Source organism: Rhipicephalus microplus, chromosome 1, assembly GCF_043290135.1.
Source record: "Rhipicephalus microplus isolate Deutch F79 chromosome 1, USDA_Rmic, whole genome shotgun sequence".
NCBI lineage: Eukaryota > Metazoa > Arthropoda > Arachnida > Ixodida > Ixodidae > Rhipicephalus > Rhipicephalus microplus.
In genome coordinates, this window is record NC_134700.1 from 225,798,129 (window position 1) to 225,825,744 (window position 27,616).

General features: G+C 45.6%; 1 protein-coding gene across 2 annotated transcripts; it reads right to left on the reverse strand.

The window, feature by feature from the left end:
• Positions 1-27,503, reverse strand: gzl (godzilla E3 ubiquitin protein ligase). Of its 2 annotated transcripts, none has more exons than XM_037412423.2 (9): positions 27,364-27,503; positions 23,160-23,323; positions 22,901-22,990; positions 20,881-21,006; positions 17,818-17,935; positions 14,252-14,348; positions 12,720-12,825; positions 10,230-10,404; positions 1-900 (listed from the first exon to the last, which is right to left on the reverse strand). In XM_037412423.2, the coding sequence occupies exons 2-9, from the start codon at positions 23,268-23,270 to the stop codon at positions 437-439; spliced, it is 1,287 nt and encodes a 428-aa protein (XP_037268320.2). In that variant the 5' UTR covers positions 23,271-23,323; positions 27,364-27,503; the 3' UTR covers positions 1-436. The 2 variants fall into 2 exon arrangements, with proteins under 2 accessions (XP_037268320.2, XP_037268319.2); XM_037412422.2 differs by having other exon boundaries at positions 10,230-10,425.
• Positions 27,504-27,616: the final 113 nt, after the last annotated feature.

The following is a 27,616-nucleotide window of genomic DNA, read 5'->3' on the forward strand; positions in this document are numbered from 1 at the left end:
TTCTATTGGCTCCCCTAAGCCATAGTAAACTTTTACACCTCGAGGTGTGCACTTTGGTTCCCCACAACAGCCAACATAATTTCAATGCTGCACTTCCAATAACACGCATTACCTGCCCTATTTTCATAAATTACATCACCACCTCAAGCCTTAGTGATGAGAAAATTGCTGCAGACATGATACCACTTGTACGAGGATGACGCAGAAACAAGCGAACAGGACACACAAGAATCTTGCGTCTGCGTCATCTTTGAACCACCAAGCGAGCAAACGTACAAACTAGCGCAACTTTCATACAGATGGACTGCTCACGAGAATGGTGGCGATTATTGTTGTGCGAAAAAAAAGTACACTCCAAAAGGTACAAAATTGCCATAGAGCACGGTAATTGCCCTGCCCACGAAAAAAACTAATTCCTACCTTTTCAGCGTATGCGCTACAACCGCAAATGGTGCTGGCTTTCACCTTGTGTACTTGCGGACTGGCTAGGCCTGACCTGCACTTCATCCTCAGTGCCACTGCCAATACTGCTGCTGTCAATGTCGTGGTTTAGGGAATGTGCTGTGCTCACGTGCGTTGGGCATGAGCTACTAGTCGGCATGCCACTGTCCTCATGATGGAAGCTTGCCGTGTGAATAATAGGGCGATTAGCAGAGCCCCGTACAACGAGTGTAGCGCCTGTTGGCTGATGAAATGGCAACGGTGGGCTATCGAATGTTCCGCCGCCTCCACCACCAGAGCCCGCCAGCAACGGTGTGCGCTCTGTGGCATTGGCCCCTTCGTCTTCACCTTCCGAGTCAGAGTTGGGGTCCATGCCTGGAAGTACCACCTTGCGTTTGCAGATAGGGCATGTACGCCGGTTGTGCAGCAGCCATGGCTTGATGCATTTGCAGTGGTATGCTGTAGTGCAATGAGAACAAAGGGTTTGGTCTTTTACCACAAGTGCAAAACAGCGACAGTATCACGGACTAAGACACTGACTGAATTTCGTAAACTTAATTATTTATTATGCAAAGCAGGTATGCACTTAAACCTCCTTATAACGAACCTGGTTACAGCAAAATATTGGTTCTACTGAAGTAAATTAAAAATAGTCTTGCAATAGCTATACAGTTGAAGCCCGTAATAACGAAATCGCCGGGGAAACCGAAAATTTTCATTTTCGCGAGAATTTCGTTGCCGCGAGTATGAGACATAAAAACAGTGATACAGCCAGCAGAACGAAAATTTATTGCCAGCAGTCGGCCAACTTACTTTGCCGACCCTTGCCATGCAACAACTTCAAAGCTCTCCCTTCACACTGGAAAAAGTAGTCCATTGCTACGTCGTCATGTGCACTGAAGAAGGAACAAAGGGTGTCCAGCGCATCCAAAACAACCCGCTGGTTGTTTTGGATGCGCTAGCGCGTCGTTCTTGCCTGCAGTCTCGCTGTCAGCAGAGTTAGGGCTAAAGCCGACTCCGATGAAGCGCCGCGCTCGTAGTAATCTGATTGTGCATCCGGTGTGGCCACTTGTAGTAATCTGACCACACTGCCGCTTACAGCTTCGTTGCTTGCGACGAAGCACGTCGCCATGAGTGCACTAGCGCATTGTTCCTGCCCACAGTCTCGCTGTCGGGGGAGTGAGGGCTAAAGACGACTCCGATCGCCGCGCTCTTAGTAACCTGATCGCGCATCGGCCTACTGCTCCTAACTAAAGCGTAATTACATCTTAAGTGATCATCGAGCCGTGAACACGTCACAAAGTAGCAATTTTCTAGAGCCATGTCCTCGCAACGCACAAGCAGCAGACGACGATTTCCCGGAGCGAGCATAGGGCCAATGGCGAGGCGAGCTGAGGCAACATGGCGGCCACAGCCAATCAAGGGCCTCGAAACAACCTTCAAACATTTGCTTTCTGTGCGCTTGTTTTTAAAGGGAGGAGCCAGCTGAGGCGGGAAAGTTAAACATGAAGAAATGGTCTTTCCGATGAGCCCAAGATGCCGGCTCCCGGACCCGCCATCACGAAGCCATAATTTTTTGAAAATCACTGTTTTCTCGCGATTTCCATAAAAAGTTTCGCTACCTAGGTGAATGAAATGAATTTTCCGAAGCACTTCTGCACGGTTTTCATTGTAGATATTTTGGAATCAGATAGAAAAAGGGTTCCAGAAACTGCAGACTTGATTTTCAAAAAGTCGATTTTTTTTGCCATTTTTCGCGATCCCAAAGCCGCGTCCCCCCCCCCCCCCCTTCAGTAAAAAAAAATGGCGGTGCTCACGCTAGCGCGGCAAAAGCAGATGTTTACAAATTTTAAGTGCGCATAACACGCATACGAGCATATTTTCGACAGTTAACATTTGGTGGGAGGGTAAAATAAGGCCCGCGCCATGGTAGAAAATTCGTTAATGCGGGATCGCTGTCCAAGAAACATTTCGTTGCCGCGAGATACGTAATACGTGGGCTTCTATGAACGTTCCCCGCGGATCCGTAAATATTTCGTTGCCGCGGGGATTTCGTACTTGCGGTGTTTCGTTATTGCGGGTTTTGACTGTAGTGTTAAAAACAAACCTTTATAACGAAATTTTTAATATAAAAAACTTTCTTTTGCAGAAGATTGATTGATTTGTGGGGTTTAACGTCCCAAAACCACCATATGATTATGAGAGGCGGCATAGTGGAGGATTCCGGAAATTACAACCACCTGGGGTTCTTCAATGTACACCCAAATCTGAGCACACGGACCTACAGCATTTCCACCTCCATCGAAAATGCAGCCGCCGCAGCCGGGATTCGATCCCATGACCTGCGGGTCAGCAGTCGAGTACTTTAGCCACTAGACCACTGCAGCGGGGCTTTTATGCAAGATTCAACTTTGTTATAATGAGATTGATGAAGGTGCTAACATCCTCTGTAAAGTTGTTTGTGCCGCGTGGCACGGGTGTCTCGCGCAAAGCCGTAATTTGGGGTCACAACTATTGAGCGGTAGGTGGCATTGTGTTCGCGAGCGTTGATCACCACTATCATAATCATGGTTGGATCTGTAGTGCCCGCGGTGACCCCTGGCAGCAAGCCTTGGTGGTGGCACGAGAGAATTGAGCAAGTTTTTTTGTTTTTTTTTACGCGTGACGTTTGGCGTGCGAAACAATTGTCTCTCGGTTGTCCCTCGTGGTTTGTCCCCGGTGCACGGCACCGCGGGCCGTCTGCCCGGAGCCCTCGTGGTGAGTCAGGCATTGGCGACGCCGCCTAGTGTTTGTTATGCTGTTGAGTGTTGCGTAATGATGTGCAAGGTTATTTTAGCGTGTTTGAGCACAATTGATGTATAATTATTTGGCTGACGATATTATAGTTCTAAAAGTAGTTAAAGAAATGTGTGTGTTGTTTGGTTCGTTCCGACCGTATCAACTGCTTCCATTCACTCCAAGAGCTTGGCGCTCGCTCTCCACATCGAGATCCCACAGGTTTGAATGTAATGCGTAAAGTTTCCCAACGAAAATTGCTAGAGAGAAATGTGATCTGAGTGTCTAATGGAGCTACAGGTACAGGAGCTCAGCCAGCACAGGAACATTCACTTGCCACATCTGTCCCTTTGGCTTCGAATGGCTTTGCTGCTTGTACTACAAATGGCTTTGCTACTTGTAATAAAATAAAGAATAAAAATTTCGTTTCCATTGTAGGTCGAACCCGGGTCGTTTGCGTGGCAAGCAGATGTCCTACCACAAAACCACGATGTTACTTGCAGCTGCTTCGGGAAAAAACACTACATAAATACCATGTAGTGGAGGGAGTCTCCTTAACGCATTTCGTTCGACAGGTGTCACAACGAAAACGATTTATGTCCATCTTGTGGAAAACATTGCATGCCTTTCCAGAGGCGTAGCAAACAGCAAACGCTAAACAGCAAACGCAAAGAGCAAACACTAAATAATATGCTTGCGTCTGTGAGGCATTGTGAGACTCTTTATGGCAGAGGGAAGTGGCCACACTGCACAGTCACTGCATTACTATAGATACGTCGTGCTTGCATGCTTTTGCATTTGTGTGTGTGTGTGTTTGCAACAGAACATATTAATAAGTATGCACTTAGTGGTTGAAAGGCGCACTTCGCTATGTCAAACACTAAATAATATGCTTGCGTCTGTGAGGCATTGTGAGACTCTTTATGGCAGAGGGAAGTGGCCACACTGCACAGTCACTGCATTACTATAGATACGTCGTGCTTGCATGCTTTTGCATTTGTGTGTGTGTGTGTTTGCAACAGAACATATTAATAAGTATGCACTTAGCGGTTTAAAGGCGCACTTCGCTATGTCATTGAACTCTTAAGGGGAGACGCGGGTCGAAAAGTCGCGTTTTTTTTCCAAATTTCACCTTTTCTGTTTTTTGTTGCTTTATCATCTTTATACATTATATTTTGACATCTGAAAATATCACAGCGAAATAAGCATCAGAAGTCAGTGAAAAACGCGTCTGAGTGAGCGGCAGTGACGCGCGGCATCACGAAATTTACACAAAACGGGCTGCTGTTCGCGTGCTCGCGGGGCCGCGAAGAGAGCTGTCCGCCATATTGCGGCCGCTGGCTCGTGTAGAGTTGTCCTTACTCTCCACGATCCCGGTTCTTGAAGTCTCGTACGTTCACGAAAAATCTAAAAAAAAAGCAACAAAAACAGTCTTTTCCCGCCGTTTCAAACCGCGCGCCACTAACGCAGGGCCGCCATTGGCTGACAGCACCCGTGTTTTCTTGCCGTAGTTCGCTTCACTGTTTTCCGGAGTTATTTTTCGCTGTTTTCGTGCGATGGCAAGCCCGAAAAAGGCCGTTGCCGACCATCGGAAATACAGAAGTAAGAACAAGTTCAGAGGGAAGCGGCGGAGGACGTACAAGAAAGCCACCGCCAACAAAAATGTCCGCGACGGGCCAGCGGCCGGTAGGCCTAACATCGACCACGGCAACGTCGACCATGGCAACTGCGACGACGAGATCAACGCTGCAGTGAATTTTGTGAGTGCATCGCAGAAAAAGATCGCGTTATTCGAAAACGACGTCAGGCCGAATGCCGATCGTGCCGAAAGCGTAGTGCTGTGCGAGTTGGGTGCATTGACGGTCGTCGTCGCAGGCGCGGCATGCCCCGTTTGTCACGAGAGTAAACTCGCAGTTCGGGCACCGAATAAAAAGCGGAAAGGCCTTTCGGCGTTTCTGGAGCTACACTGCGAGAATGCGGAGTGCTCGGAGAGCATCCTTTCGTCCGCGTACTCGTCGAAGCGGGTCGCGTCAGATGGCGGCCGCGGTGCAAGCAGAAGCTACGACAGCGGGAGTTCGCGTGACGCCTTTGCCGTGAACCTGAAAGTGGTGCTTGCAGCGCGTGCCGTCGGTATCGGGCATGAGCAACTTTCACGATTTTGTGCAGTAGTTGGATTGCCAAACCCTATGCACCATAAGACCTTCCATGCTATCGGCAAAAAGATTCACAGTGCGGCAGTGAAGGCTGTCTGTGAAAACATGCAAAGGGCACGCAGCGTCACCAAAGAGGTGGCTGGTAACAGTGACGTGCCAGTCATGTTTGACGGCACATGGCAAAAAAGAGGCCACAAAAGCCACAATGGTGTGGGAACTGTAGTGTCCTTGGACACTGGTTTGTGCCTGGACTATGAAGTGCTTTCCAACTTCTGCCTGGCGTGCAGTTTGCATAACGACATGGGAGGCGATGAAGAAACATGGCAGGCGTTTCATCATCCCGTTTGTGAGAAGAATTGCGACTGTTCTTCGCATGCCATGGAGGCCGAAGCTGCAGTGCGCATTTGGCAGAGGACTGTGGACTATGAGACACCCCTGCGGTTCACCATCTTCCTAAGCGATGGAGACAGCAAGGCCTACAACGGGGTCTGTGATGCCAACGTGTACCCTGACACTCCAATTGAAAAAGAGGAGTGCACCAACCACGTGGCGAAACGTCTGGGCACCGGCCTGCGGAAGCTGCCAACGCCACTTCCACGAGGGGAGAAGCTGAAGGAGACCACCATCCAGAAGCTTCAAACTTACTTTCAGGTGGCCATTGTGAACAATCGGGGAAATGTCCACAAGATGTACACTGCCATATGGGCCTCATGTTTGCACTCGTGCTCAACAGATGGTGCTGGAAGTCACAAGTTCTGTCCTGCAGGCCCAGACTCGTGGTGCAAGCACCGACGTGCTGAGGCGCAGGGCCAGCCTGCACCGTGCCACACCCCCCTCCTGACCAAGGCCCAGGGTTTGGCAGTCCTCCCAATCTACAAGCGTCTCACAGATGCGAAGCTGCTTGCCCGGTGCCTCCACGGCAAGACACAGAACGCGGCCGAGTCCCTGAACAGCAAAATATGGCTGCTGTGTCCAAAGACCCGGTTTGCTTCCCGGACTGCTGTGGAAACAGCCACAGCCATTGCAGTCCTGTGGTTCAACCGGGGCCACGCGAGCTTTGAAAAGGTGCTGGAAGAGCTTGGGGTGCTTCCTTCGGAGGCCCTGGTTACCCTCAGCGACCGCCGAGACAGCATGCGCATGCACAAGATGAATGTGCGTCAGACCGCTGAGGCGAGAGCACACCGTCGCAGTGCAGCCAAGAGGGCCCGGGTGGAAGAGTCCTGCCGCACCAGCCGGGAAGGGAAAACCTACGGTGCTGGAGAGTTTTAGACAACTGATATTCCCTCTGGACATGTGTGTATGTGTTCAGCACAAGTTTCGTGCTACTGCGTTTTTCATTTTTGTAAATACAGACTTTCAAACTTTCAAACGCGTTTTTCTCATTTCGCAATTTTGGCCAATTTGCATTTTTTGCGGGAAGTGTTTCGGGCACTTAGAATGGTCATACGACGACGAAATTTGGCACACACATTGAGGAGAGTGCGTAGGGTGCCGATATCTACTTGAATCAGCACAACCTATCAGCTGTAAATATCTATTAATAAATTTAATGGTGGTCGAGTGGAAAAAAAAGGGTACTTTGCTACACAGATGTTTTTTTCATAGTTTCAAAGTTGGAGCACAATTTCTAGCTAGATATCGGCACTCTATGGCTAATAGGGAGCAAAAGGAGCCATTGAACAACTCTCTGCATGAACATTTAGTATGCGCGAAAGTTCCCGGAAAACTTATCAAGTTTCACCATTACTTGAAACACAACTCCCAAACTATTGCACTTATGTAAAAACTGATTACAGATTTGGAATCAGGAGGAAAAACTGCATCAGTGGTCCAATTTCTGAAGCTCTAAGTTGAATAACAAAAAAAAAGTGCTTTCGAGGAGCGTCTCCCCTTAAAGGCGAATCTTAAAGGTTCCCCAATTTTTTTCACTTGTTGCCAGTTTTGGTAAAAATATTTGCCAGTTAAAATACAGTTAAATACAATCCAGTATAACCTCATTACAACAGACCTCCATGGTGAAGAGGATTTTGGTCTGTTGTAAAGGAGTCTGTAAAATCCTAGCACTTTTACAACAAACTTTTATAGAAACACTGAATGGGTTTGTAATAACCAGAGAGAATTAAAAGCCAAAATGGACATACTATCAATGGGAGAATGAAAAAAATAATTTTTTTGAAAATCACACTAGGTCTTTGTGACCTCCCCCCGCCCTTTTTTTTTTTTTTTCATATCTGATTCAACAATATCTTCATTGAAAACTATGCAAAAGTTCTGTAAAAAAAATTTGCACCTATAGAGGTGGTGAACATTATTGCGGAAGTCACAAAAAAGAAAAAAATGGCAAGTTTCAAGAAATTGTGGCTCCTAGACGGCGCAACTGTTGAAGATCGTGCTACCTAGTTCTGTGTTCACGGGTCGCGATGTAGTTAAGGCAGCTGCAAGCGGAAGTTCAGTTATCAGATTACGACAGTCTGCGGAACATCGCAGACGCGCGTCTCGAATTCACTGTAATAGCGTCTCGTTGAGACTCGCTGCTTGGCAGCACTCAGACCTTGGAAAGAAGACCTTTGCACGACAACTCTTTACACTCGCAATCGAGTATGACGTACTTTAAACGTCGGACACTGCGGCCATGCCCACCACAACAGAGATTTCTGCTCAGTCGTGGCTAAGCCTAACATCGCTCTGGACTTAGCAGGCTAGATCATCACGAAAGCGGACATGATAAAGTGAAGAAGTTGTAATGTGCTTTGTCGAAAGCGATGAATTACATCACCAGCTGGCTCCTAAGAACTGCAAATGGGCATTTCGCGCATCATCGGCTGACCCCACAGCCAAGCTCGGTACACAGCAACCACTACGAGCAGTGGCTAGATATTTCCTGCGCCAACGCCCAAAAATGCAAGACCAAGCGCACCGCGCACCGTCTTTTTGTTACTCCCCACCCCCTCCGCCTCAGTTATGCATAACTGACCATTAACAAAGCGCAGATTGGCGGCCCTCATTCTTAAATCAATACGTCCACGGCCTGTCGTTGCTGTCCCGAAAGTATGCCGATGTAAAGTTGTCCTGACCAGCTTGCTGGCCTCGCATTTTAGTCGATTACATCTGAATTTCTATTGTACAAGAATCCATAGTAAACGAAGCTCAATCAATGGAACAAATACAGTGGTCAGCATAACAACACTAATTGGTATGTACCGTAATAAACCAGAATATAGGTCGAATTTAAAAAAAACACAATGAAAAGTCAATCCTCGTCATATATACCGGTCATTGGCAGAAAGAAATTTGGAAGTCTCGCAACAATCGGCAAGCTGCAGGTGAAACCCTCCATTGCCACCGTGACCATCAGCAGCGGCGCCGTTGGACAAGGCTAGGCAAGGCCTACAGTGTTCTAGAAACGCTCTGTTGCCTCGGTTATCTGCTGTCAATGTGCTGTTTCCTTTTTTCTATTTCCTTCAGAAACGAGTGGTAGTCGACAGCAGTTTACGATAGGCTTGAAGAAAAACGTTATCAAGTATGCCGAAGCGCACGGCAACCTGGCGGCACAACGGGAATTCGGTGCTTCGAAGAAAAGCGTCCGATACTGGAGGAGCAAAAAGCAGCGCATTACATCCTGCAGCAACCAAAAAAAAAACATTTCGTGGACAGACTACAGAGCACCTCGAACTACAAACGCAACTCACCGAACTCATCCCAGAGCTGCATGCAAGGTCGCTGCCTGTAACAGCAGAGTGCATCTGCATAAAAGCTCTCGAGATTGCGCACGACTCTGGGCTAACGAGGGCGCAATTCAAGGGATCGCCATTGTGGGTGCGCCAATTCATGAAGCGGAAGGGCTTTGCGCTGAGGTGGCGTACTTCCGTCTTTCCGCAAATGCTGCATTAGTAGCACATTGGATGGAACGGAAGACGATGCACTCTGGGACGTAACTAGTGAGAAACAGACGTAGTCGGACTCAACTTCGAACGAGTCTGAGTGACAGCACTTTGTGGCCCTCTAACGTTTAACTACAAAAGATTAGTGTCTAAATAAAAATAAATGTCACCACAGTCCAGCTGGTTGTGTCGCATATTTACCAAAGTAAGGGTGTGCCGTGATATTTTGTGATCTTCAAGAATTTCTTTTTCAGAAATTCAAAGTTTTGGGGGGTCGACCTATATTCCAGTTTTTACGGTATCCGCAAGTCTCTTGTAGCAAGGTTACACTGTATCCTGGATTATGTGACTTCAGTAGATTGTGAGAAAGTTTTTGCGAAATGTCCGCACAATTCATACTTTTTTTTTCGAAGCCCTTAATTACATAAATGAGAGAAGTGCACGAACTGCAGCAATAACAATGGCAATTTGAGTGAGAACCTGTAGTAGCCTGGACTAGCCCAACTTAAGCACAGCACCTACCATCGCGCGACTAAGCATGAGGACACGGGTTCAAATGCGAACCAGAGCCACATCACAACAAAGGCAAAGTGGAGAACACTTGCACATACGAGAGTTGGGGAAGAACGAAGGCGAAATTCTAAAACACTTATGTACATGGGGGAGAACCCAGGGCAATCAAAGTAGTCTTCCCACGAATGACGAGGGCTGCGTAACTGCATCCTAGTTTTGGAACGTACAACCCTACACAAGCATGGGCACTGCCCGAGGCAATGTATTACAAAACCTAGTTAAATTTCTTCAAGACCAGCCTGTCCAGTGGTGTGCACCAATGATACTACAAGGCGTAAGCACACAGAAGATTCTGACAACTTCCACGATCATCCACTTTACCACAACAGGTGAGGCGGGAGAGTGGTTTTTCCTGCAGCCTCTCTTTGCTTCATTATAAATGGCACAGAAAGTGTAAGGTGCTTACCGTGTGCACAAGGCAAAATGCGCAGCTTGTCCCCTTCCACATAATCCTCGAGGCAGATGGCGCAAGTCTCATATATGTCTCCTTTCTTGTACTTTGTAGTCGGCAGCTGCCTGAGAAACTTGCGGGACAGCCGGGACTTCCTCTTCTTGCGCCAGTCTCGAAAGCAGCGCACCAACTGCGGCAGAGATTCACAAAACTGCCATACAGTTGCGCCACCATACCTACAAGTAACTTGCAAAACACAAATGCACAAAGAAGTAGGTAACCTTGCGAGCTAGAGCCTGAGAGCGTCTCCTGCATGCTAGTCCTCGTCTGTGTAAATCACTGTTAGAACTAACGAAAGGAATTTGCACCTTGGTGTTCTAGGCATAAGATGCTTTGCTAGTAATAGAAAACTTACCGTATTTACTCGAATGTAACGAGAGTTTTTTTCAAAATCTCTCTGAAGTGATTTGGGGGTCCGCGTTATAATCGAACCACCTTAAATCGTGCCTTGGCGGTGCCACCCCACTGGTTACTTAAAATGGCTACGACAAACCTAGCGATCTTTCAACCTTGTGCTGGCAACATATGCACGCTGGCAACATCGAATCCAATCCAATCCTATTGTTCGCGACATGTTTTGCGAGCGGTTCATTTCCTTTGTGCTTCCGCAACTTCGGCTCGAGCAAAGTGGCAGCGCGACGAGTTCAGTACGATGCCCGCTTTAAGAGAAGTGCAATACTGATGGCTGAGGAAATCGGCAACTTAGCGGCGGCTCGACGGCTAGATGTGGTGGAATCTACTATCCGTGGGTGGAGGCTCCAGCGTGAAGCGCTCTTCAAGAGTGAGCCTGGCCGAAAAGGCTTCCGTGGACCTCGTTGCGGCCGTCACACAGAACTCGAAAAAAAAGTGGCGGAGTTCGTGATTGAGCAGCCAAATCGCCTATTGGGGGTCAACGTTGAGCTGATTCAGTGGAAAGCCCGAGACGTAGCTCGAGAGATGGGGATCCCGCGGGAGAACTTTAAGGCTTCACGTGGATGGGCACAAAAGTTAATGCGAAGAAATAGATTTTCCCTCCGGCGAACAATGTCGATAAGGCAAAAGCTACCAGCAGATTGCGAAGCGAAGCTAGTGGAGTTTCAGCGCTATGTGCTTGACCTGCACCGCTCGTCGCAAATGCCGTTGGGGCACATTGGCAACGCGGACCAGACTCCCGTTTTCTTGGACATGCCTATGTCAAGGACTGTCAGTGAAACAGGTGCCCCCCAAGTTCGCATAAGGACAACAGGCAACGAGAAGACGCGGCTAACCGTGATGCTAGCCTGCTTGGTGGATGGGCGTAAGTTGCCGCCATACATCATTTTCCGGCGCAAAACCATCCCGAAGGAGCTGTTCCCCAGGGATGTGATTGTTCCCTGCCAAGAAAAAGGTCGGGTGGACACTCCGCTTATGCTTGACTGGGTCAAGACTGTGTGGTGCCTACGGCCAGGTGCGCTCCTCCACCCCGCCTCCATCCTAGTTCTCGACTCATTTCGCGGTCACCTGACGCCCGAAGTGAAGAAGCTGATGCGGGAAACTCAGACGCAGCTCGCTGTTATTCCCGGAGGTATGACGTCCGTGCTGCAGCCATTAGACGTCTGCCTGAACAAACCATTTAAGGATAGAATGCGGCAGCTGTACGGAGAATGGATGCGAGAAGATCAGGCTTTGACACCTACGGGTAGGATAAAGCGACCTAGCGCCGCGAAGATTGCCGAGTGGGTGTCCGCCGCTTGGTATGGGCTGCCGCACGACATGATAGTTCGCGTGTTTAAAAAGTGCTGTATATCGAACTATATGGATGGCACGGAGGATGACCTCATCTGGGAGGAAGAAAGTGACAAAGAGCTCGAACACCGGCGATGAAAGCGACGAATGAACAAAACTCACTTTATATTTAGAAACTGGGATGTCTTTGCCACTACCATGTGCAGCAAATAAAGGTACTTTTTTCCCCCGCTTTACTCGCCTTACATTCGTGTTTTTTTTTTTTTCGGCACTGAAAAGTCACCCCTGGCGTTACAATCGTGGTCGCGTTACATTCGAGTAAATACGATAATATGAAACATTACAACAAAGGCAATTGTTTAATGAAAATTGGGTATTTTTAATTGCAAGTTGATCACATGTGATTTATAAAGCAGCCAAAAAGAATATCGATTCCTCCAAGTTTTCAACAAGGTCTCGCTCTATGACGTCTAGCTTCAAAGGAGCAGCATACGAACGACATTTTGGCTTCTGTACGAGAGCCTTGCGCATTATCAAAACAGTGCTCAACTGCGCAGCTAATGATTGGATTCTCAGAAATAATTAAGGCAAAGATGCTGTAGCTACAGCCTCTCAGTGAAGTACCATATCTTCATAAATACTGGTATACAAACTGCTAACACATTTTACAGCCGTACATTAACATATCATATTACCACTTCCGTAGAAACTAGAACGAGATGTACACACCATGACACTTACCATAAAGACTAAAAGTCCAAGGAGGCAGGCTCCAACAATCACTAGGAATGGCAGCAGATAGCTTAATATGCTCTGGAAAGTCTCTGGATAAAGCTTCACCTCGTAGCTGCAAAATTACAAAAATAAAGCAAATTATCCACACGAAATCATCAATGCACTGCACTGAGGTAAGCTAAAACTAAACGAACAATGATGAATAAATAACCAGAAAAAACACATGTACAGTGGAACTTCGTTTATACGTCCCCTGGTTTCACGATGACTCACATTCTATGATGAATCGGATGGTCCCGGCAAAATCCCCACAAAAATATTGCAATTAAACCTTGGTTATACGATGCAGTTATACGCCGACCCCACATTTTGCGACGACTTTCAGATTCCGTCCGAAAGAAAAAAAAACACATTTACTCGAATCGAATGTCAACCAAATATTCACATGTGCAAAATGTGAACTTTCGTTTCCCTAAGTTGACGATTAGAAAAGTAGAGTGTGAGACATCATGTCTTCTTAAAATGGGAAATTTATTCTTCTGGAAATTCATGCGCTTCTACATACGCTTTGACCAGGCACGTACGTATCCAGAGTCATTACCTAGTCAAGCTTTATCTACACAGAGTAGCTTCAGCCAGCAAAAAAGCTGCTCACGTTTTCGGTCCATGAAATCTCTTCCTGGTCAGCATACAGCTGATCTCCTGCCTTTGTCGCACTCGCACTCACAGGCTTGCGCACGCATAAGGGCGCAACACAGCTATTTCAACCGTGAAAGATTACTTTCGATTGATGTCAACTAGTGGAACATCACTAGTTGCACTTCAAAAAGCAACAAATTACAATGTGCACAGCTCAGTCGAGCACAAAGCCATCGTACGCAAACTCCTGTTTCGTCGCCCTTATGTGATAGCGATGACATTGTGTCTAATGGCAACGCGGTTTCGGTTTTTGTCTTCAGGCGCACACAATTTTGGGACTCTGTTTATTGCTAAAAAGATGTATTTAGATTCGACTTTTTTTAAAGGTTGAGAATAAAGATTCGCTCGCACCTCGTGTGTAATGCTGCCATTAGCTGCCACTGGTAAGAACAATTTAATCTACCTTCCTTACACCAAGTCATGCCATGGGCTTATTCAGGTGGTCTGTACCCGTTTTTTTTTTTTTTAAGCAAGGCTGCGTGTCACTGCCTATAATCTTACTTTTTGAATTATACGACAGTTTTGCGTGGTCCCCTGAAAGTCATATAGTCGGGATTCCACTGTGGTATCATAGGCCTAAACTGGAATGTTTTATTTTTTTTTGATAAAATTTATCATAAAGTTAGCACAGTCAAAGCCCACACATATCAAATGCAAGATTTAATATGTTATATATAACTTCATATAAAGCTTTTAAAGGAATTTTTATACTTTCAGAGCAAATTTTACTACTCAACTTGTTTTCACAGGAGTACTACCACCCTGTGGCCCAGTAATAGTCCAAGTATCAGGCACAGAAAGGTTTTTCTGCTCAAAGAGCACAACTTAAGCCAACTTACTCATCCTTGTATGTATATCGCTTGAGCCGAATCCCAGTCTCTTCACTCACAATAACAGCATAAATATTAAGGTCGTCAGTGTCTTTTAGGCCATTCCCTAATAAAAAAAACAACAGAAAACAAGAAAGCATGTCAAGCTCACCACTGCAATCATTGCCAAAAACCTTATCAAATGCATATACAAGGCAACTAACAATGCAACAACAATAAAACTCACTATTTCAAAACATAAAGTACTCACAACTTTCAGTGAAATCGTAGCAGGGCAATGTGAATGCCACACCTCTGCCTATATCGAATTAATTGGCTAGAGTCTTAGTGTTCAGTACTCCCTTCAATGCCAGTGCCTGAGCACATATGTGACAACAACCCTTATCTATTTGTACTAGGTTTCAATGCAGATGACAGCAACGTGGTACATCTCTGCTGGCTGTTTCCCTTTCAACAAGTTGGCTAGAAGTCCTAGATTGACGTGTCACTTGCTGAAATGCCCGACTGCATGCAATTACTTCCTAGTGCCTACTGCTTCTGCTGAACAAAGTACATTAGTAGAACGTCGCGTAGCAGACAAGAGAGGGGGCACGCGCAAAAGTCTTAAGGACATGGAGTACACACTTGCTTGTCTGTCATGCTGAGGAATTTGCCCAGTGCTCGTGGGATCCAAACGAAAACTGTGAAGGCCCTGCAGCTAACCGATAGAGTTTGAAAATGGGCTGTGTAATATGTAGTTCACTAGGCTCAGCCATACGTTGGCGAACTCACTCACGAATCGACTCACTCAGACTCAGATTGAGCCGCAAGCCTGAGTCTGAGTGAGTCCGAGTGAGCAATACTTTGGTGAGTCTGAGTCCAAGTGAGTCCGAATGAAGAAAATTTTCGAGAGTGTGAGTCGGAGTGAGTTCGGCTCGAGAAAGCTTTGGTGAGTCCGACTACGAGTGAGTCCAAAGCACGGGATATATTTGTCTGAGAGAGTTTCGCTCTCTTTTGCCGCCTCATGGTCCCCATGTCTACTCATCTTCAGCATTACTATCAGCCTTACCTGGATTCACTTTTATACTCTCGTCTTCTTACACATATTCTAAAGCAGTGTCTTTCCAACACCATTTCAATATTTATTGATCAGAGGGATGAATTAAGCAAGGGAGAGTCTTGACCCCCCCTTCCTACCCACCTGCTCTTCCAAGGCAGGTTTTGATAAATACCGTATTTACTCGCGTAATCCTCGCACTTGCATAATTCTCGCACCCCCCACTTCCCCCAACAATAATACGATTTTTTTTTCCTCAAGTAATTATCGCACCCCCAAAAACTGCCGCGATAATGTCGTCTGCTCGTTCCAGCCACTGATGATGATAGCGCACGCCATCTGGCGCCATCTCTTAAGCATCAAGCGTACTATTATTGCACAGAGATTCAATCCAACTCAAGTCAAGCCAAAGTGGCAAGACCGCATTACGGCGTGTTTTGTATGTTGTGTTGCTAATCTTGTCACGTTATGGGGCAATACTGAAGCTACACGGCTACTTTCAAGTTGAAAGTGATAGATCATGATCTAAACAACGACAACAGGGCCGCCGGTAGGCCTTTCGTAGCATACGAGTTTTGTGCTCGCTACTGGTGACGGCATCTGAAAGCCACAAGACGTGTTGGGCCTGCCGTGTGCCTAAAACTGGGATTGATGGTAAACTTTATTTCCTCAGAAGGAAACTGCTGACGATTCTGTTAAATAGTTATCAGCCCAATACTGACATCCTACGCTTACCTTTTGAGGGCTCCTGTTGAGCAACGAACGCTACTGCCACGCCCGCAACGCCCAGAAACTTGGCGTATGGTATTCTAATTCTTGACTATTTGCTTGCACTTTTTGTCTCAAATAAATCTTGCCTTGTGTTGAACCTGTGCTTTTATTGTTGAGGTAAGTTTTAATGAGTGCTTCTCAAAGCTTGCTGTTAGTTGCTGGTGTGAGAATCCCGATTTCGGGCCACTTAGTTTTTTTTTTTTGCTCTATACGTTCTCTGGAAAGTTTTCCCCGCGTAATTCTCGCAAGCCCCAACTGTGCATCGGTCTTACGCCAAAAAAAGTGCGAGGATTATGCGAGTAAATAAGGTGTGTCATATCTTGTGTGTGTAAATAACGTGTCTCGTACCTTTCAAGAAATGTGACCTTACTGGTTTGCGGGCATTCATAAATCTTATTGGAAGGTACTATACGAAAAGGCGTCAGGAACAGGCACCAATTACGAGCGATACTGGTGCTGTAGAGCATCGACATCATGGTTGAAAAACGTAATTATAGGCCAACGAAATTAGGAGTTGACGACTCACTTAGACTCACTAAAACTGGGATGAGTAATATTTTGGCGAGTTTGAGTCCGAGTAAGTTCGGTTGAAAAAAAATTTTGTGAGTGTGAATCTGAGTGAGTCTGGCTAAGAAAAACTTTGGTGAGTGTAAGTCCGAGCGAGTCTGGCTGAGAAAAACTTTGGTGAGTGTAAGTCCGAGCGAGTCCAAAGGGTGAGATATATTCCCCGAGTGAGTCTGAGTGAGCTCCAGAAGTTTCGCCAGCCTATGGGCTCAGCAGAAGCCCTCACTGGATGGCTACAGCTTTTCTAGAAACTGAAATCAAACTAATGCGTTCCAAGTTTAACTTCAGTCTTGGCTCACAATGATCAACGTTGTAGTGTACACGTATCCCGAAGGAGTACGGCCACCAGCGTGGGTCCGGTCTTAGCGAGCCGCAGGGCACGCGTTAACCTTCGCCGTGGCGGGAAACACGATACTGCTCAAGTCGCAACACTTTATTGTGGCAACACCAAACGCAGTACAGCCCGTTGCAAAAGGCGCGGCGGGAAAGCAAGTAGGCTTATCCACGCCACGGGCACAAAGTACTACACAGGGTGCCACGAGCACGTCTCCGCGGTAAAGGTAATCCACGGAGACACCGGGACAAAGGGGCCCGGTTGCTCGAGCGAGGGCAAAGGCGCTCGCGTTGGCTTCGAAGGGAGACGGGTCGGCGTAGCTAGGCCACGCACTAGGACACCGTACTGCCCTTCGGCCGTGAGTACGCAGCGGGGCAACAAAAGATGAGCGTTCGCATCGGGCGCGAGGCGCCGTCAGCGAAGTCCGACGAGCCCCGAGCGACGGGACTCGACGGACGGAAAAGAATGCGTGGCTCACCGTTTGAAGTCCCGGACTGTACTCACCGCTCCCGACGCAGCGCGAGAAAAACCTCTCGGGGGACCCCGCGCGCGGCGCCACAGTCAACATCCGATACCGGGTGAGGGAGTTAAACGTCACTCCGCCCTTCCCAGCGCGGCTGACAGCAAAGGAGGGCAGACATGTCGGGACATGAGAATTGGAGAAAGGCGGGAAAGCCCGCGCAAAGGCAGCGGGCCAGCCTCAATTCCCACAACGTAAGTGCACTTTGACACATTCTAACTCAAACAGCAATCTCCGATTATTAAGAGCTCAAATACATGCCAGCTGTAAAATAAAAAGTCAATGCAGCGAAGTTACAAATGGTACAGGTGCTGATGGATCAGATGCGAATGTGAGTTGGATAACAGTACCTTTGATAGGGTAGTACTTGGGCTCTGGTGTAATGTGGGTTTCAAAGGGGCCATTGTTGTGCGCTTTACGGTCATAAATCACAGCCACATCGTATCCCGCCTCTTGGGCAAAACGTGCCTGGAAAAAAAAATATGCGCGAAGGTAAGGTACAAAGTTTTCCAAATTCGTATCAAGGTTATAAAAGCACTCTGTGAGAAGCAGTTTTACACACCAACAACAGATGATGCAGCATAGAACACAGTCGAACTCAAGAACACAGGAGCGAGTACAGTTGACAACTGCTTATTCGGACATGCTCGTTTAATTTAACACTTTTGCAACACTGCCACTTGTCCCATTTAAGTAATGTAAACACACAACTAAAAAATTATGATGCCCCACAGTGCACTGTTGGAGAATTTTCGGACTCTAGCTGGCTTAACGTGACCAACTGTCCACAATGTTTACAATATTTTCAAGTTTCCAGCAATGAAAGCTTGATAGCAGCAAGTCTAACAGAGTAATATTAAATGCAGAAATTACAATAGCCGATCTTGAGGATTTTGTTTTTTTGTATACACGTAATAGCCATCTTTCGACTTTAGCCAGTCAGGTATTCACTAAATGATTATTACAGCCAAACTGCAAGCTAAGCTATGTCAAGCCAGCTCGAAGTCAGCTGGCTGTATGTAGCCTTTGAGAATGACCACGCATATGAGACGGACAAAGTGAGAACTAAACCACGAGCACTGCAGCACGACTTAGCCTGATGCTGTTCCCTTTTGGCATTTGAGTTTTCATTGGCAGTTGTTTTTCTGGCTAGGCCTGTGTCTCGGCTCTCCTGCTGACATGCGAGGCCTGATCATCTGAAGCTAACTCCAACGCCACTCGTTCCACCTGCGCCATTGATAAAAACGCGTGACTACAAGAAACTGACGGTGGCAAAAAAAAAGTTCCCAATTATTGCCGAGGTCGAAAACAGTCGACGTCAATCTGATTTTGCTTGGGAGTTTTCGCCGTGTTGGACGATGATGAGACCATTTGTCACATCCCTCAACCAGTGCAGGTGGACAGTGAGTGACTCCCGTGAAGCACTGCCTACACCACTGTAATCAAATGTGGATTTAGCACAGGCCGTAACAGCGCTATCGACAATCCACAGTGATAGCCAAACACTGGCTGAAACACAGATCACCTTGGTCATCTGTGATCGTTCTTGTGCGCTGTCGTGCATTGACAAGCTTTGCCAGCCACTGGGCCATTAAAGGTGTATCTTTTTTTTTTTGCGGACCTTAAATAGATAATTTAGACTTTTCAGCAGTTCCTGCCAACTCTGAATAAACACTTAGCAACTATATTTGCTAAATCATGCTCAAAGTGTAAACTTTCATACTTTTTTATAATATTACTATAGCTTCAAATTTTATGCTAATAACAAACCTGTGAGTCACATCTATAAGGAAAGTAATATTTACACGTATCCATGGCTCTCAACCTCATTATTAGAGATATTTCTGTACCATCATCAAGCAGTGATATTGCAACGTTCGTTTCTTAAGCTTTGTTATCACCCCGTCACACTACGTTCAGTGCAAACCGCGCCTACGATGTTTGAGAAGCTTCGAGACTGTAGCAGATCCTTTTGTTAAGATTACACCCACTTTGTGAACATCACGGATTTTTCTGGAACCTACGCGATAACGCTAGAATATTCGATGGCAAGAGTATAAATGCCGACACGCTTCGCCGCTGGTCAGTTGATCGACGGTCGACGCTCTGTTCGCCGCTGTCAGTGCCAGTGTAATTCAACTTTCCTTTCATGTGGCCACAGGTTTGCCCGAATAAATAGATTATTCTCCAAAGTACTGCCTGCTCCCCTTCGTCGACGTCACGACCTCGTGACAATATAGACGTGCTTGGTTATTTTGACAACTATTTCGACAACGGCAACAGAGCCACTTGCCCTACAAACACAGTTCATTAGAACCGTCAATATTTTGATCTTCACCTGCAGAAAAGCTTACAAGTTCACCCACCAGAATGACAAAAATGTGCGGTGTGTTCTTTTAGCTCGATATAATGCTAGCGCTTTGGAGTACAAAATGCAATGATGCGTATCACCAACTGCACTTCATCCACGCGACTAGCCAAGTATAAGGGCTGAAAAATTCATTAACGCGAGGTGTCGCTGGGGCCAACGCTTCTACAAGCAGAACTGTCTCATTCAATGCTGCAACTGAACTGGTTGCAACGAGTGTGTTTGACGAGTGCGCTTGTCAAAATGTCGGCTCCAGAGACATCTCGTGTCAACAAATTTTCATCCCTTCAATCTTCAATTTTTTTTTTAGGGGTAGCCAAGACTAATCCACATTTGTGCGTTTTGTCCAACATATGTTTCTAGTGTTTCATCAACAGTAATGTACAACTTCCTTTGCTATCAATGAACTTCTGTTTACTGCAAATCATGAAGCGTGACACTTCCTTTACCACCGTCTGTGCTAACTATAGCGGCAATAAAGCAAATTAAGTGCCAGACAATGAACGTGACGAGAAAACTAGAAATCACTCAACCACCAATTAGAGTGCAGTGTATCACTGCATTGGGCAAACTTATTCATCCACTTGTAAAAGAATGATGCCTACTTCTTGGTGAATTCTTTATTATTCACGATCCCAGTTATTCAAAACATTTACATAGTTCCCATCAAGCCCTATCAGCAAAGAAAACATTAGGCCACAAATCTATCAGCTCTTGCCAAACAAATTTTATGGCTTTGGCATGTGCAAAGCCCCTGACCTATGTGCACCAGAGCTAGTCACTATTCTTTATGAAACAAGGCAGTGGTGTCATTCATAGATAAGCAGTGACACTCATTAAGCACACACATAAAATTATACAACTAACAGCAATGTAAATACAAGGATGAAGGTAAACGAACTAAATTGTATTATTTGCCTCTGTGCTCATCTTTCAACATCTGGCTTAAAAAATAACCTCTCGTGTTGAACAGCAAGCATTTCTATTTTTTCATAAGGCACTCCAAGAAACAGCAATTCTTTCAGCATTAGTATGCCCCACTCACTTTGTCCGACAGCCCACACTCAAACCTGGCAATCAAGACAAACCAGGCAAAGCTGTCATTGGATGGAAATGGTGGAGGGGCAATTGGTTGACATGCTGCTAAAGGTGATGCAATGGTCAGCAAGCCCTGCAAGTGAAAGTAAGTAAAAAATTTTCTCAATGAATGCACTACAAAACCTAAAGAACTGGTGTAAAACAAAAACAAAGGAAACGCACTAAATGTTCCTTCGATGTAATCGGACTTGAACTAGGAGGACAGGCCAACCCCACTTCAGCTTCAATCTTATGTCTCCAATACTAAGCTTCAATCTTTTACTTCCAACACTATATTGATACACAGCACGCAAGACAAGCAGCATTCGTGACCAAGAATGCCCGTCTGATTAGGAGAGATAGCGAGACAAAGGTTGCCCCAGGCGATAATGAAAAACAATAACATGAACGCTAGTGGCGATGCGTTTGACCACGCCACATGCTCGTACAACGTATTGTACAGAGGTCGGACTGACCTAGCAATGCTACGTGCCTGACAGAGAGTGATGTAATGGCCTCGTGTTTATCAATATAGACCACCTCAAGGTTTTTTCCGTGTTGACATACTCGTAAAGTGCAACATCCAAATTGCATGGGAGCCTAGGTTGGCATGCTGATGCATATATAAAACTATACATGTATTATATACGCAGAGAGCTGTTACCCCTGCCTTCACTCAATGTTTAACAATCTGTAAAGCACTGCCACAAGTTCGTGATGAATATGCCAAGAAAAATACAGAAAGACCTCACTAATGAAGTAAGGGAAAAATTTTATTTATAATGAAAGTTGATGCAGCAGGAGGCTAAGAAAGCAGCATAACTTCTGGTCGACATTTTCACGAAGCAGACTTCCTCCCCGCTCTGCCTTTCAGTTTCAGTCTTTCAGGACATTTTACTACAGACTTTCTACAGATCCATAACTCTGGAATGACTTTGATGAGGACAGGAAAGCTAGATGTCGAAATTTTTAGACATTTATTTTCTCTCTCACAAAATTGTTTGCCCTATACAACGTCGAGTCACATGTACAGATTCTGTAATGATTAGCCTCTTCACATTTTTTTTTTCTAACGCTTTGGGAAACTACATGGGGCCTAATAAAACTTAAAGTCTCACGAAGTATTGCAAAACCTTGCCAGGTCGTGGCAGATTTTCCATTCACCTCAAACACACACTCAAGTCAGCTAGTACACAGCCCATTTTGAACAATTTCCATTGGTGAGCTAATCGTTGAGTTCTTTACCCGCATAACTATACAGTTAAATAATACATCGCATCCAAATATCCTCCCTAGTCCCAACAAGTATACTACATAAATACCATCATTTCTCTGATAGGACAAGTGCCCGCATTCCAGCTTTCTAAAAGTTTGTAGTTAGGTTAGCCTGCTCGGTTGGACTCGAGCCACAAATGCATGGTTCTGTATCCCACCACTTCCATGCCGGACGCATTTTTGCAGCCACATCAAAGGACCATTTTCCAAAATGATAAACAGCTGTCGACATATGTGACTACACACTGCATGATCGTAAAGTGGTAACGCCAAAACTTTCACTCAGCTGGCCCACTAAATTATTTCCTAATAGAAGGTGATGGGCTGAGCCTCCATCCCGCCAGCTCACACCATTACCTTCTCATGCAATAATTTGCACCAAGGCGATTCCCACAAATCTTGGCTGCATTGTTTTCATTCATACTTTCTCATCCCATCTGTCTACAATAGATCACACATGCATCTTTCATCAACAGCCACGGACACAAACTGACTGCAAGATTTGTACAAATTGTGCAGAGACTCATGATGACGAGATGATAAGACATGCATTACGAAGTGCTGCCCGAGTAAACTTTATCTGGTAGACAGTACCACTTATCTGTGCTTCCCATAGCCAAAAATCTCGAGATTCCATCATTTCCGATTGCCAAGGGTGTCAAATTTCAAGAAGTGAAAATTGAAAAAAAAAGGGGTCAGTTTTAGCCTCTTACAGGAACTCCTTCATCCGGCACCATAGCCGAGAAGCTCAGCTCTTGATCGAAGAAGTGCTTTATCTCTGGTGTGGAGTTGCTGTGAGGAATCTGAAAAACAGTGAGAGAACCACTTTTAAATGAAAGCTGGAGAGATTACCCCACCAGTTTGCCAAGCGCGCGATTCCGGGGAACATGTTATTCCAGGAAACATGCGAGCAAAGCCGATTAGCATCACAGGAGCATTCTTGACAGGCGTAAACATGAGGAATCAACTTACGGCAACAATCTCAGCCGCAACGAGCGTTGCGTGAAAAAGTGCCGTGAGGCTGATGATGCTGTATACATAGAGGATGGTGATGTGGCACGGCATTCTGCGGTGAGGAAACATCACACCGTCAGCACAAGCGGCTCTGCCTGCCCTTGCCGTCGCATGGGAGTTTCCTGGAAAAAAGAATATAAATATATATAATAAAGTTTGCAAGAGCTTAGACCCCAGGTAAGGGCATCACCACATCAATTAAAGTTACAGCTGAGAAGTAGTGCCATATATAGACAATTTTCACAAGGGGGCTGCCATTTTTTTCTCCACAGCCCCGTCTAGCGTTAGCGATGTTTTGCCACTGTGCCGGTGTGTAGAAACCTGCGGCAGTGTATGCAGCGTATGTGCTCAGTTTACAGGGTACTGCTTTTCTCCACGGTAAAAACACAGCAATGCTCCAAAACACAGCAACGCTCTGCGAGTGTAAAGGCCCTAGTTTGTTATAGCTGGCTTTGTGGGATTCTGGGGGTACGCACCAGGGTTAAATGTTTGGACAACTGTCAAAGTAATGGGTGAAAGGTAAATGTAAACGGAGGCGAGCAAATACGTACGCCATTGGCCAGTTGCAATTAAGAGTTCAAAATGACTCTGGTTCATTTGCCTCTTTGCTGCAGATGAAGGGTACCAGCACTTCACCAGAATTACAACCTGGTGTAATAAAGAAACGGTCACAAGAACAGACACATGTAATGAATTATTTGTCGGAGAAGAAGGCCCGTGACCTAAGTAAAGTCACTTTGAAGGACGGTGCACCTCGCTTATTTCAACTACCAGCCTTTTGTGCTTTTGATAGTTGTCGCACCCAAACACAATGCCGCGGTAGCCTGTCGACCTGTTCTCGGCTGATATTTCAATTTCAGGCTGCAGGACTGCTTTAGCGAATAAGAAAAAAAGAAGCACATTGACACGCATGCAAAAACAGGCAATCCTCAAACACCAGTGGCAGTGCCAAATGGCCGGTGGAGAGAGACGAAAATGCACCAATTCGAGGCTACGCCCCCTCTGTGAAAACGGTCTATAGACTACATTTCTGCACTGAAAACACAAAATTTCACCTCAACGGATCTTTGCGCAAATTGAAGCAGCAATTAGCGTACAAATGATCCTTACAAAAGTTGCCAAGGTTGGCAGCCTCACGCCAAGTCCAAAAGGGCAATTATATCACAAAATTTCCATTGCATGCAATTGTGTGAAAAACCACAAACAGCGTGCAACACTATAATAATGGAACACCTACGATTCTGCCTAACAGGTCTTTCTTGCTGCTGTTCACTATGAGTAATTCCGCTGAAACTCTTCTTTCAAATTGAAGTCCAATATATTGACTGTGAATAATTTTCAAACAATCTGTACTCTAACAACAAAACAAACACTTCCTATTTTACAATGCAAGTGACCTGATTACTTCCACAACATCATGAGCATGCGACTTTTATTGATTACATGGCACATTATATCAAAAACCGTCAGAATTTTCACTATCACTTGCAGTCAAAACACAAATAAATCACTTTTGTGCACTCCCTTTTGAGCCTTATGAATGGACGAGCCATTATTATTCCTTATCAGCCATCCTTTCTTCATGCCAGGGTCATCTAAACTGTGTTGCGAAGTGCTATATATGGGTCACACAAGTCCTTCAGACAACTGCCACAGCACACAATGCAGAAAATTTGGGCGAGCTGCAATTACTTCAAGAGTTCAGAATGTTTGAGATAATCAGGCTGTCACATGACAGGCTGCACAGAGCGAAACCCCAGTTGTGCTAATATTTTCTTCAACTGATCATGCTGCAGAAGTACAAGCTGCACAATTGTTCTACTCACCTAACATCTATTTATGGGATGCTAACAAGATAGACTAAGCTAACTAGCGTAGAAATATTACTCTCAAAGCCTTTTTTTTAATTCACAACAGGAGGTCAAATAATCACAACGAAGATGATGTTTGACCCATTTTCTTATATTGTGCCAAAATCGTAGCGACACTGCCACTTAGTTTTTAATCATTTGACACGCTTTGTTAAACAATTTATACATCTATTTGTATAGACTAGGAACCATGAAAAAGCGAGGTACATCGAGTTTTGGATTAATTGAACCTTTGTTATTACAAATATGTCTTCATTTTAAAGTGTACTGTTGCATATGATCAATTTTCTGAAGGCATTACCATGTTTGATGAGTCGTTCAACGTGTCACTTCCTGTGCGCCATGTCAAAAGAAATTTTTCTGTTTGCAAAATGAACATAACAAAAAATGCATTTGCACTATATTTCTAGCCTAAGATTTAATTCTATTTATGCCAATACAAAGAATCATTGACTATGGGATAAATATATATTTAATTGCAGCTTAATTGGGATTTGATGCTATAACACATAGATCAGCATGATAAAATTATTTTTGCAGTATAATATTGCGTGTCTTGAAATAATGTATTGATCTTATGCATTTACAGACAGTTCTTTGTAGGTGGCATCTCAAAGGGTTAATTTCAAATTTTTTCTCGTTTTTGTTTAGGATACTGTGGATGAGCAAAAATGCTGGTATTTTCAGGGTTTAGTTTTATTCTTTGTTCTTTTCACATGCTATTCAGCAGCAGCTTCGCCAAGCAAAAATCAACCTATCTCGAACAGATAGGGTCAAATCTATGCCATCACAGTGAGTCAATGCAAGACAGCATTTGAGATAATTTTGAGTTTGCGCACGGGGCCCCTATGCCACAGCAGAATGATATCAAATTAAGTATTGATTAGCGGTGGCACTGAAAATTTGAATGAGATCACACACACACACAAGCTCTGCTGGGACAACAGAAGGTTGGGGAAGTTCCAATTAAGACATCTGCCTGTGCATCAATGTAACAGTAGATTCGAGACAACTATGTTTCTCAGATCTCAGATCATTTACACAGTTTCAAGATCTGCACACTGTAGGCAGCTCCGACATCTTTTCAAAAACATACGAGATAGTTATCACCTACACTCGTAGCATGCAAGATTACCAATAAAAAAAAAAACAACTGACACAACGCCGATCTGTCACACCATTTCGGACTGAAAGAAACAGGTGCAACTGTTCTTATAAAATACTACGAATGCAGGTGTTGCTGTGAAAGTGGACGACGCCGAAACCCGCCGCTCGACTTCAATCACTCAAAATAGCACGCAAGCCGCAGATATGAGCATTGATTGTTAGCCGATCGCATGACTCATGCTTTCTTGGCGCCGTCCAGTAGCGTCAAGGGAAAGACAACGCTACCACAGGCGATCAAGAGACTATAACATCGCGCAAAAACAGCTGAATGCGCCCGTTTTACGCCACCCTGAAAAGCCGCAGTTAAATATCACCGACTACCACGAGCTTTCCTTATCAGGCCGCGAGTAAAATAACGACACGCAGTTCACAGCAGCGAGGATAAACGGAGGACGAGAAGTTTATCGTCGCAGTTGAGTGTACACAGTACAATGACAATACGGACTGTTAGTGAATGCACCTAGTCCGAAGTATTGCGGCGGAAGCGGCTAGCTCGTGACATGCGCGTTGCGCCAGCACAGATCCACAAACGAGCAGAGCTCCATTTACGCGGCCACAACGCGTTGTGCGGTATAACTGCCCACACTTACAGCATAACGCTCGTGTCCGTTAAGCACATGACTTAGATGTAGATGAAGGGACCGGACGGGCGTTACAACAAAAGAACATGCGCGGTTCCCAGCGACTTCCTCGTAGACGGTGAAACCACGCGCCGTTGCAATAACTGAGGTTGCAGACGTCACAGCGGCTCGAATTGTCTTGGCGTTGACGCGATCACCTATTAAAGCTGTTTGTGAAATCAAAACAAAGGAGTCAGCACACAAGAACCACATAAATGGAGCAAGAACTACGGTAGGGTAGTGCGAATGGCAGTAAAGAACACAACGGAAACTAACGAAAACGTCATTCCTCTGTAAGCCTGATCGTGCTCTAAACCTAAAGTCAACGTTGTTTAAGGTTAAAACAATAAAAGGCACGCGAGTCAACAGGGCAAACATTGCTGTGAAAGCAGCAACGACAATGATGCACACCGACTGATGATGTTTGCTGACGCCTGCTTGGTGCCAAGGCCACTAAGTGAATTAGGCTTAAAAAATATTAACACGGGAAGCAGAACCACTCACCAAGCGAGTAGGTCTCCGTTTGCAAGTCGCATTCGAGTTCTAGTTCGGTCTATTCACACACAGCGAGCTGAAAGCACACACAAAGTCACGAAAGCAAAGTCTTGTTTGCGATCCAAGCTCACCAGGAAAAAAAACCGCACTAATTCAACCACGTGATACGGCATTGCGAGATGGCAGCGGAAGCAGTTTCGTATTTCGTGTATCACGTGACCATGACCTACTACACTCCTGACCTGTTCAGATAGCGGGGTTC

What these genes read in the sequence shown, in the direction of transcription:
- gzl (XM_037412422.2), bottom strand. Translation starts at nt 23,270, where the DNA reads ATGTTTCCTCACCGCAGAATGCCGTGCCACATCACCATCCTCTATGTA. An exon ending in CAAGTACTACCCTATCAAAG is followed by an intron (nt 14,349 to 17,817) that starts GTACTGTTATCC and finishes TTTTTTTATTAG; the next exon opens with GGAATGGCCTAAAAGACACT. An exon ending in TTGGACTTTTAGTCTTTATG is followed by an intron (nt 10,426 to 12,719) that starts GTAAGTGTCATG and finishes ACTGTATGGCAG; the next exon opens with TTTTGTGAATCTCTGCCGCA.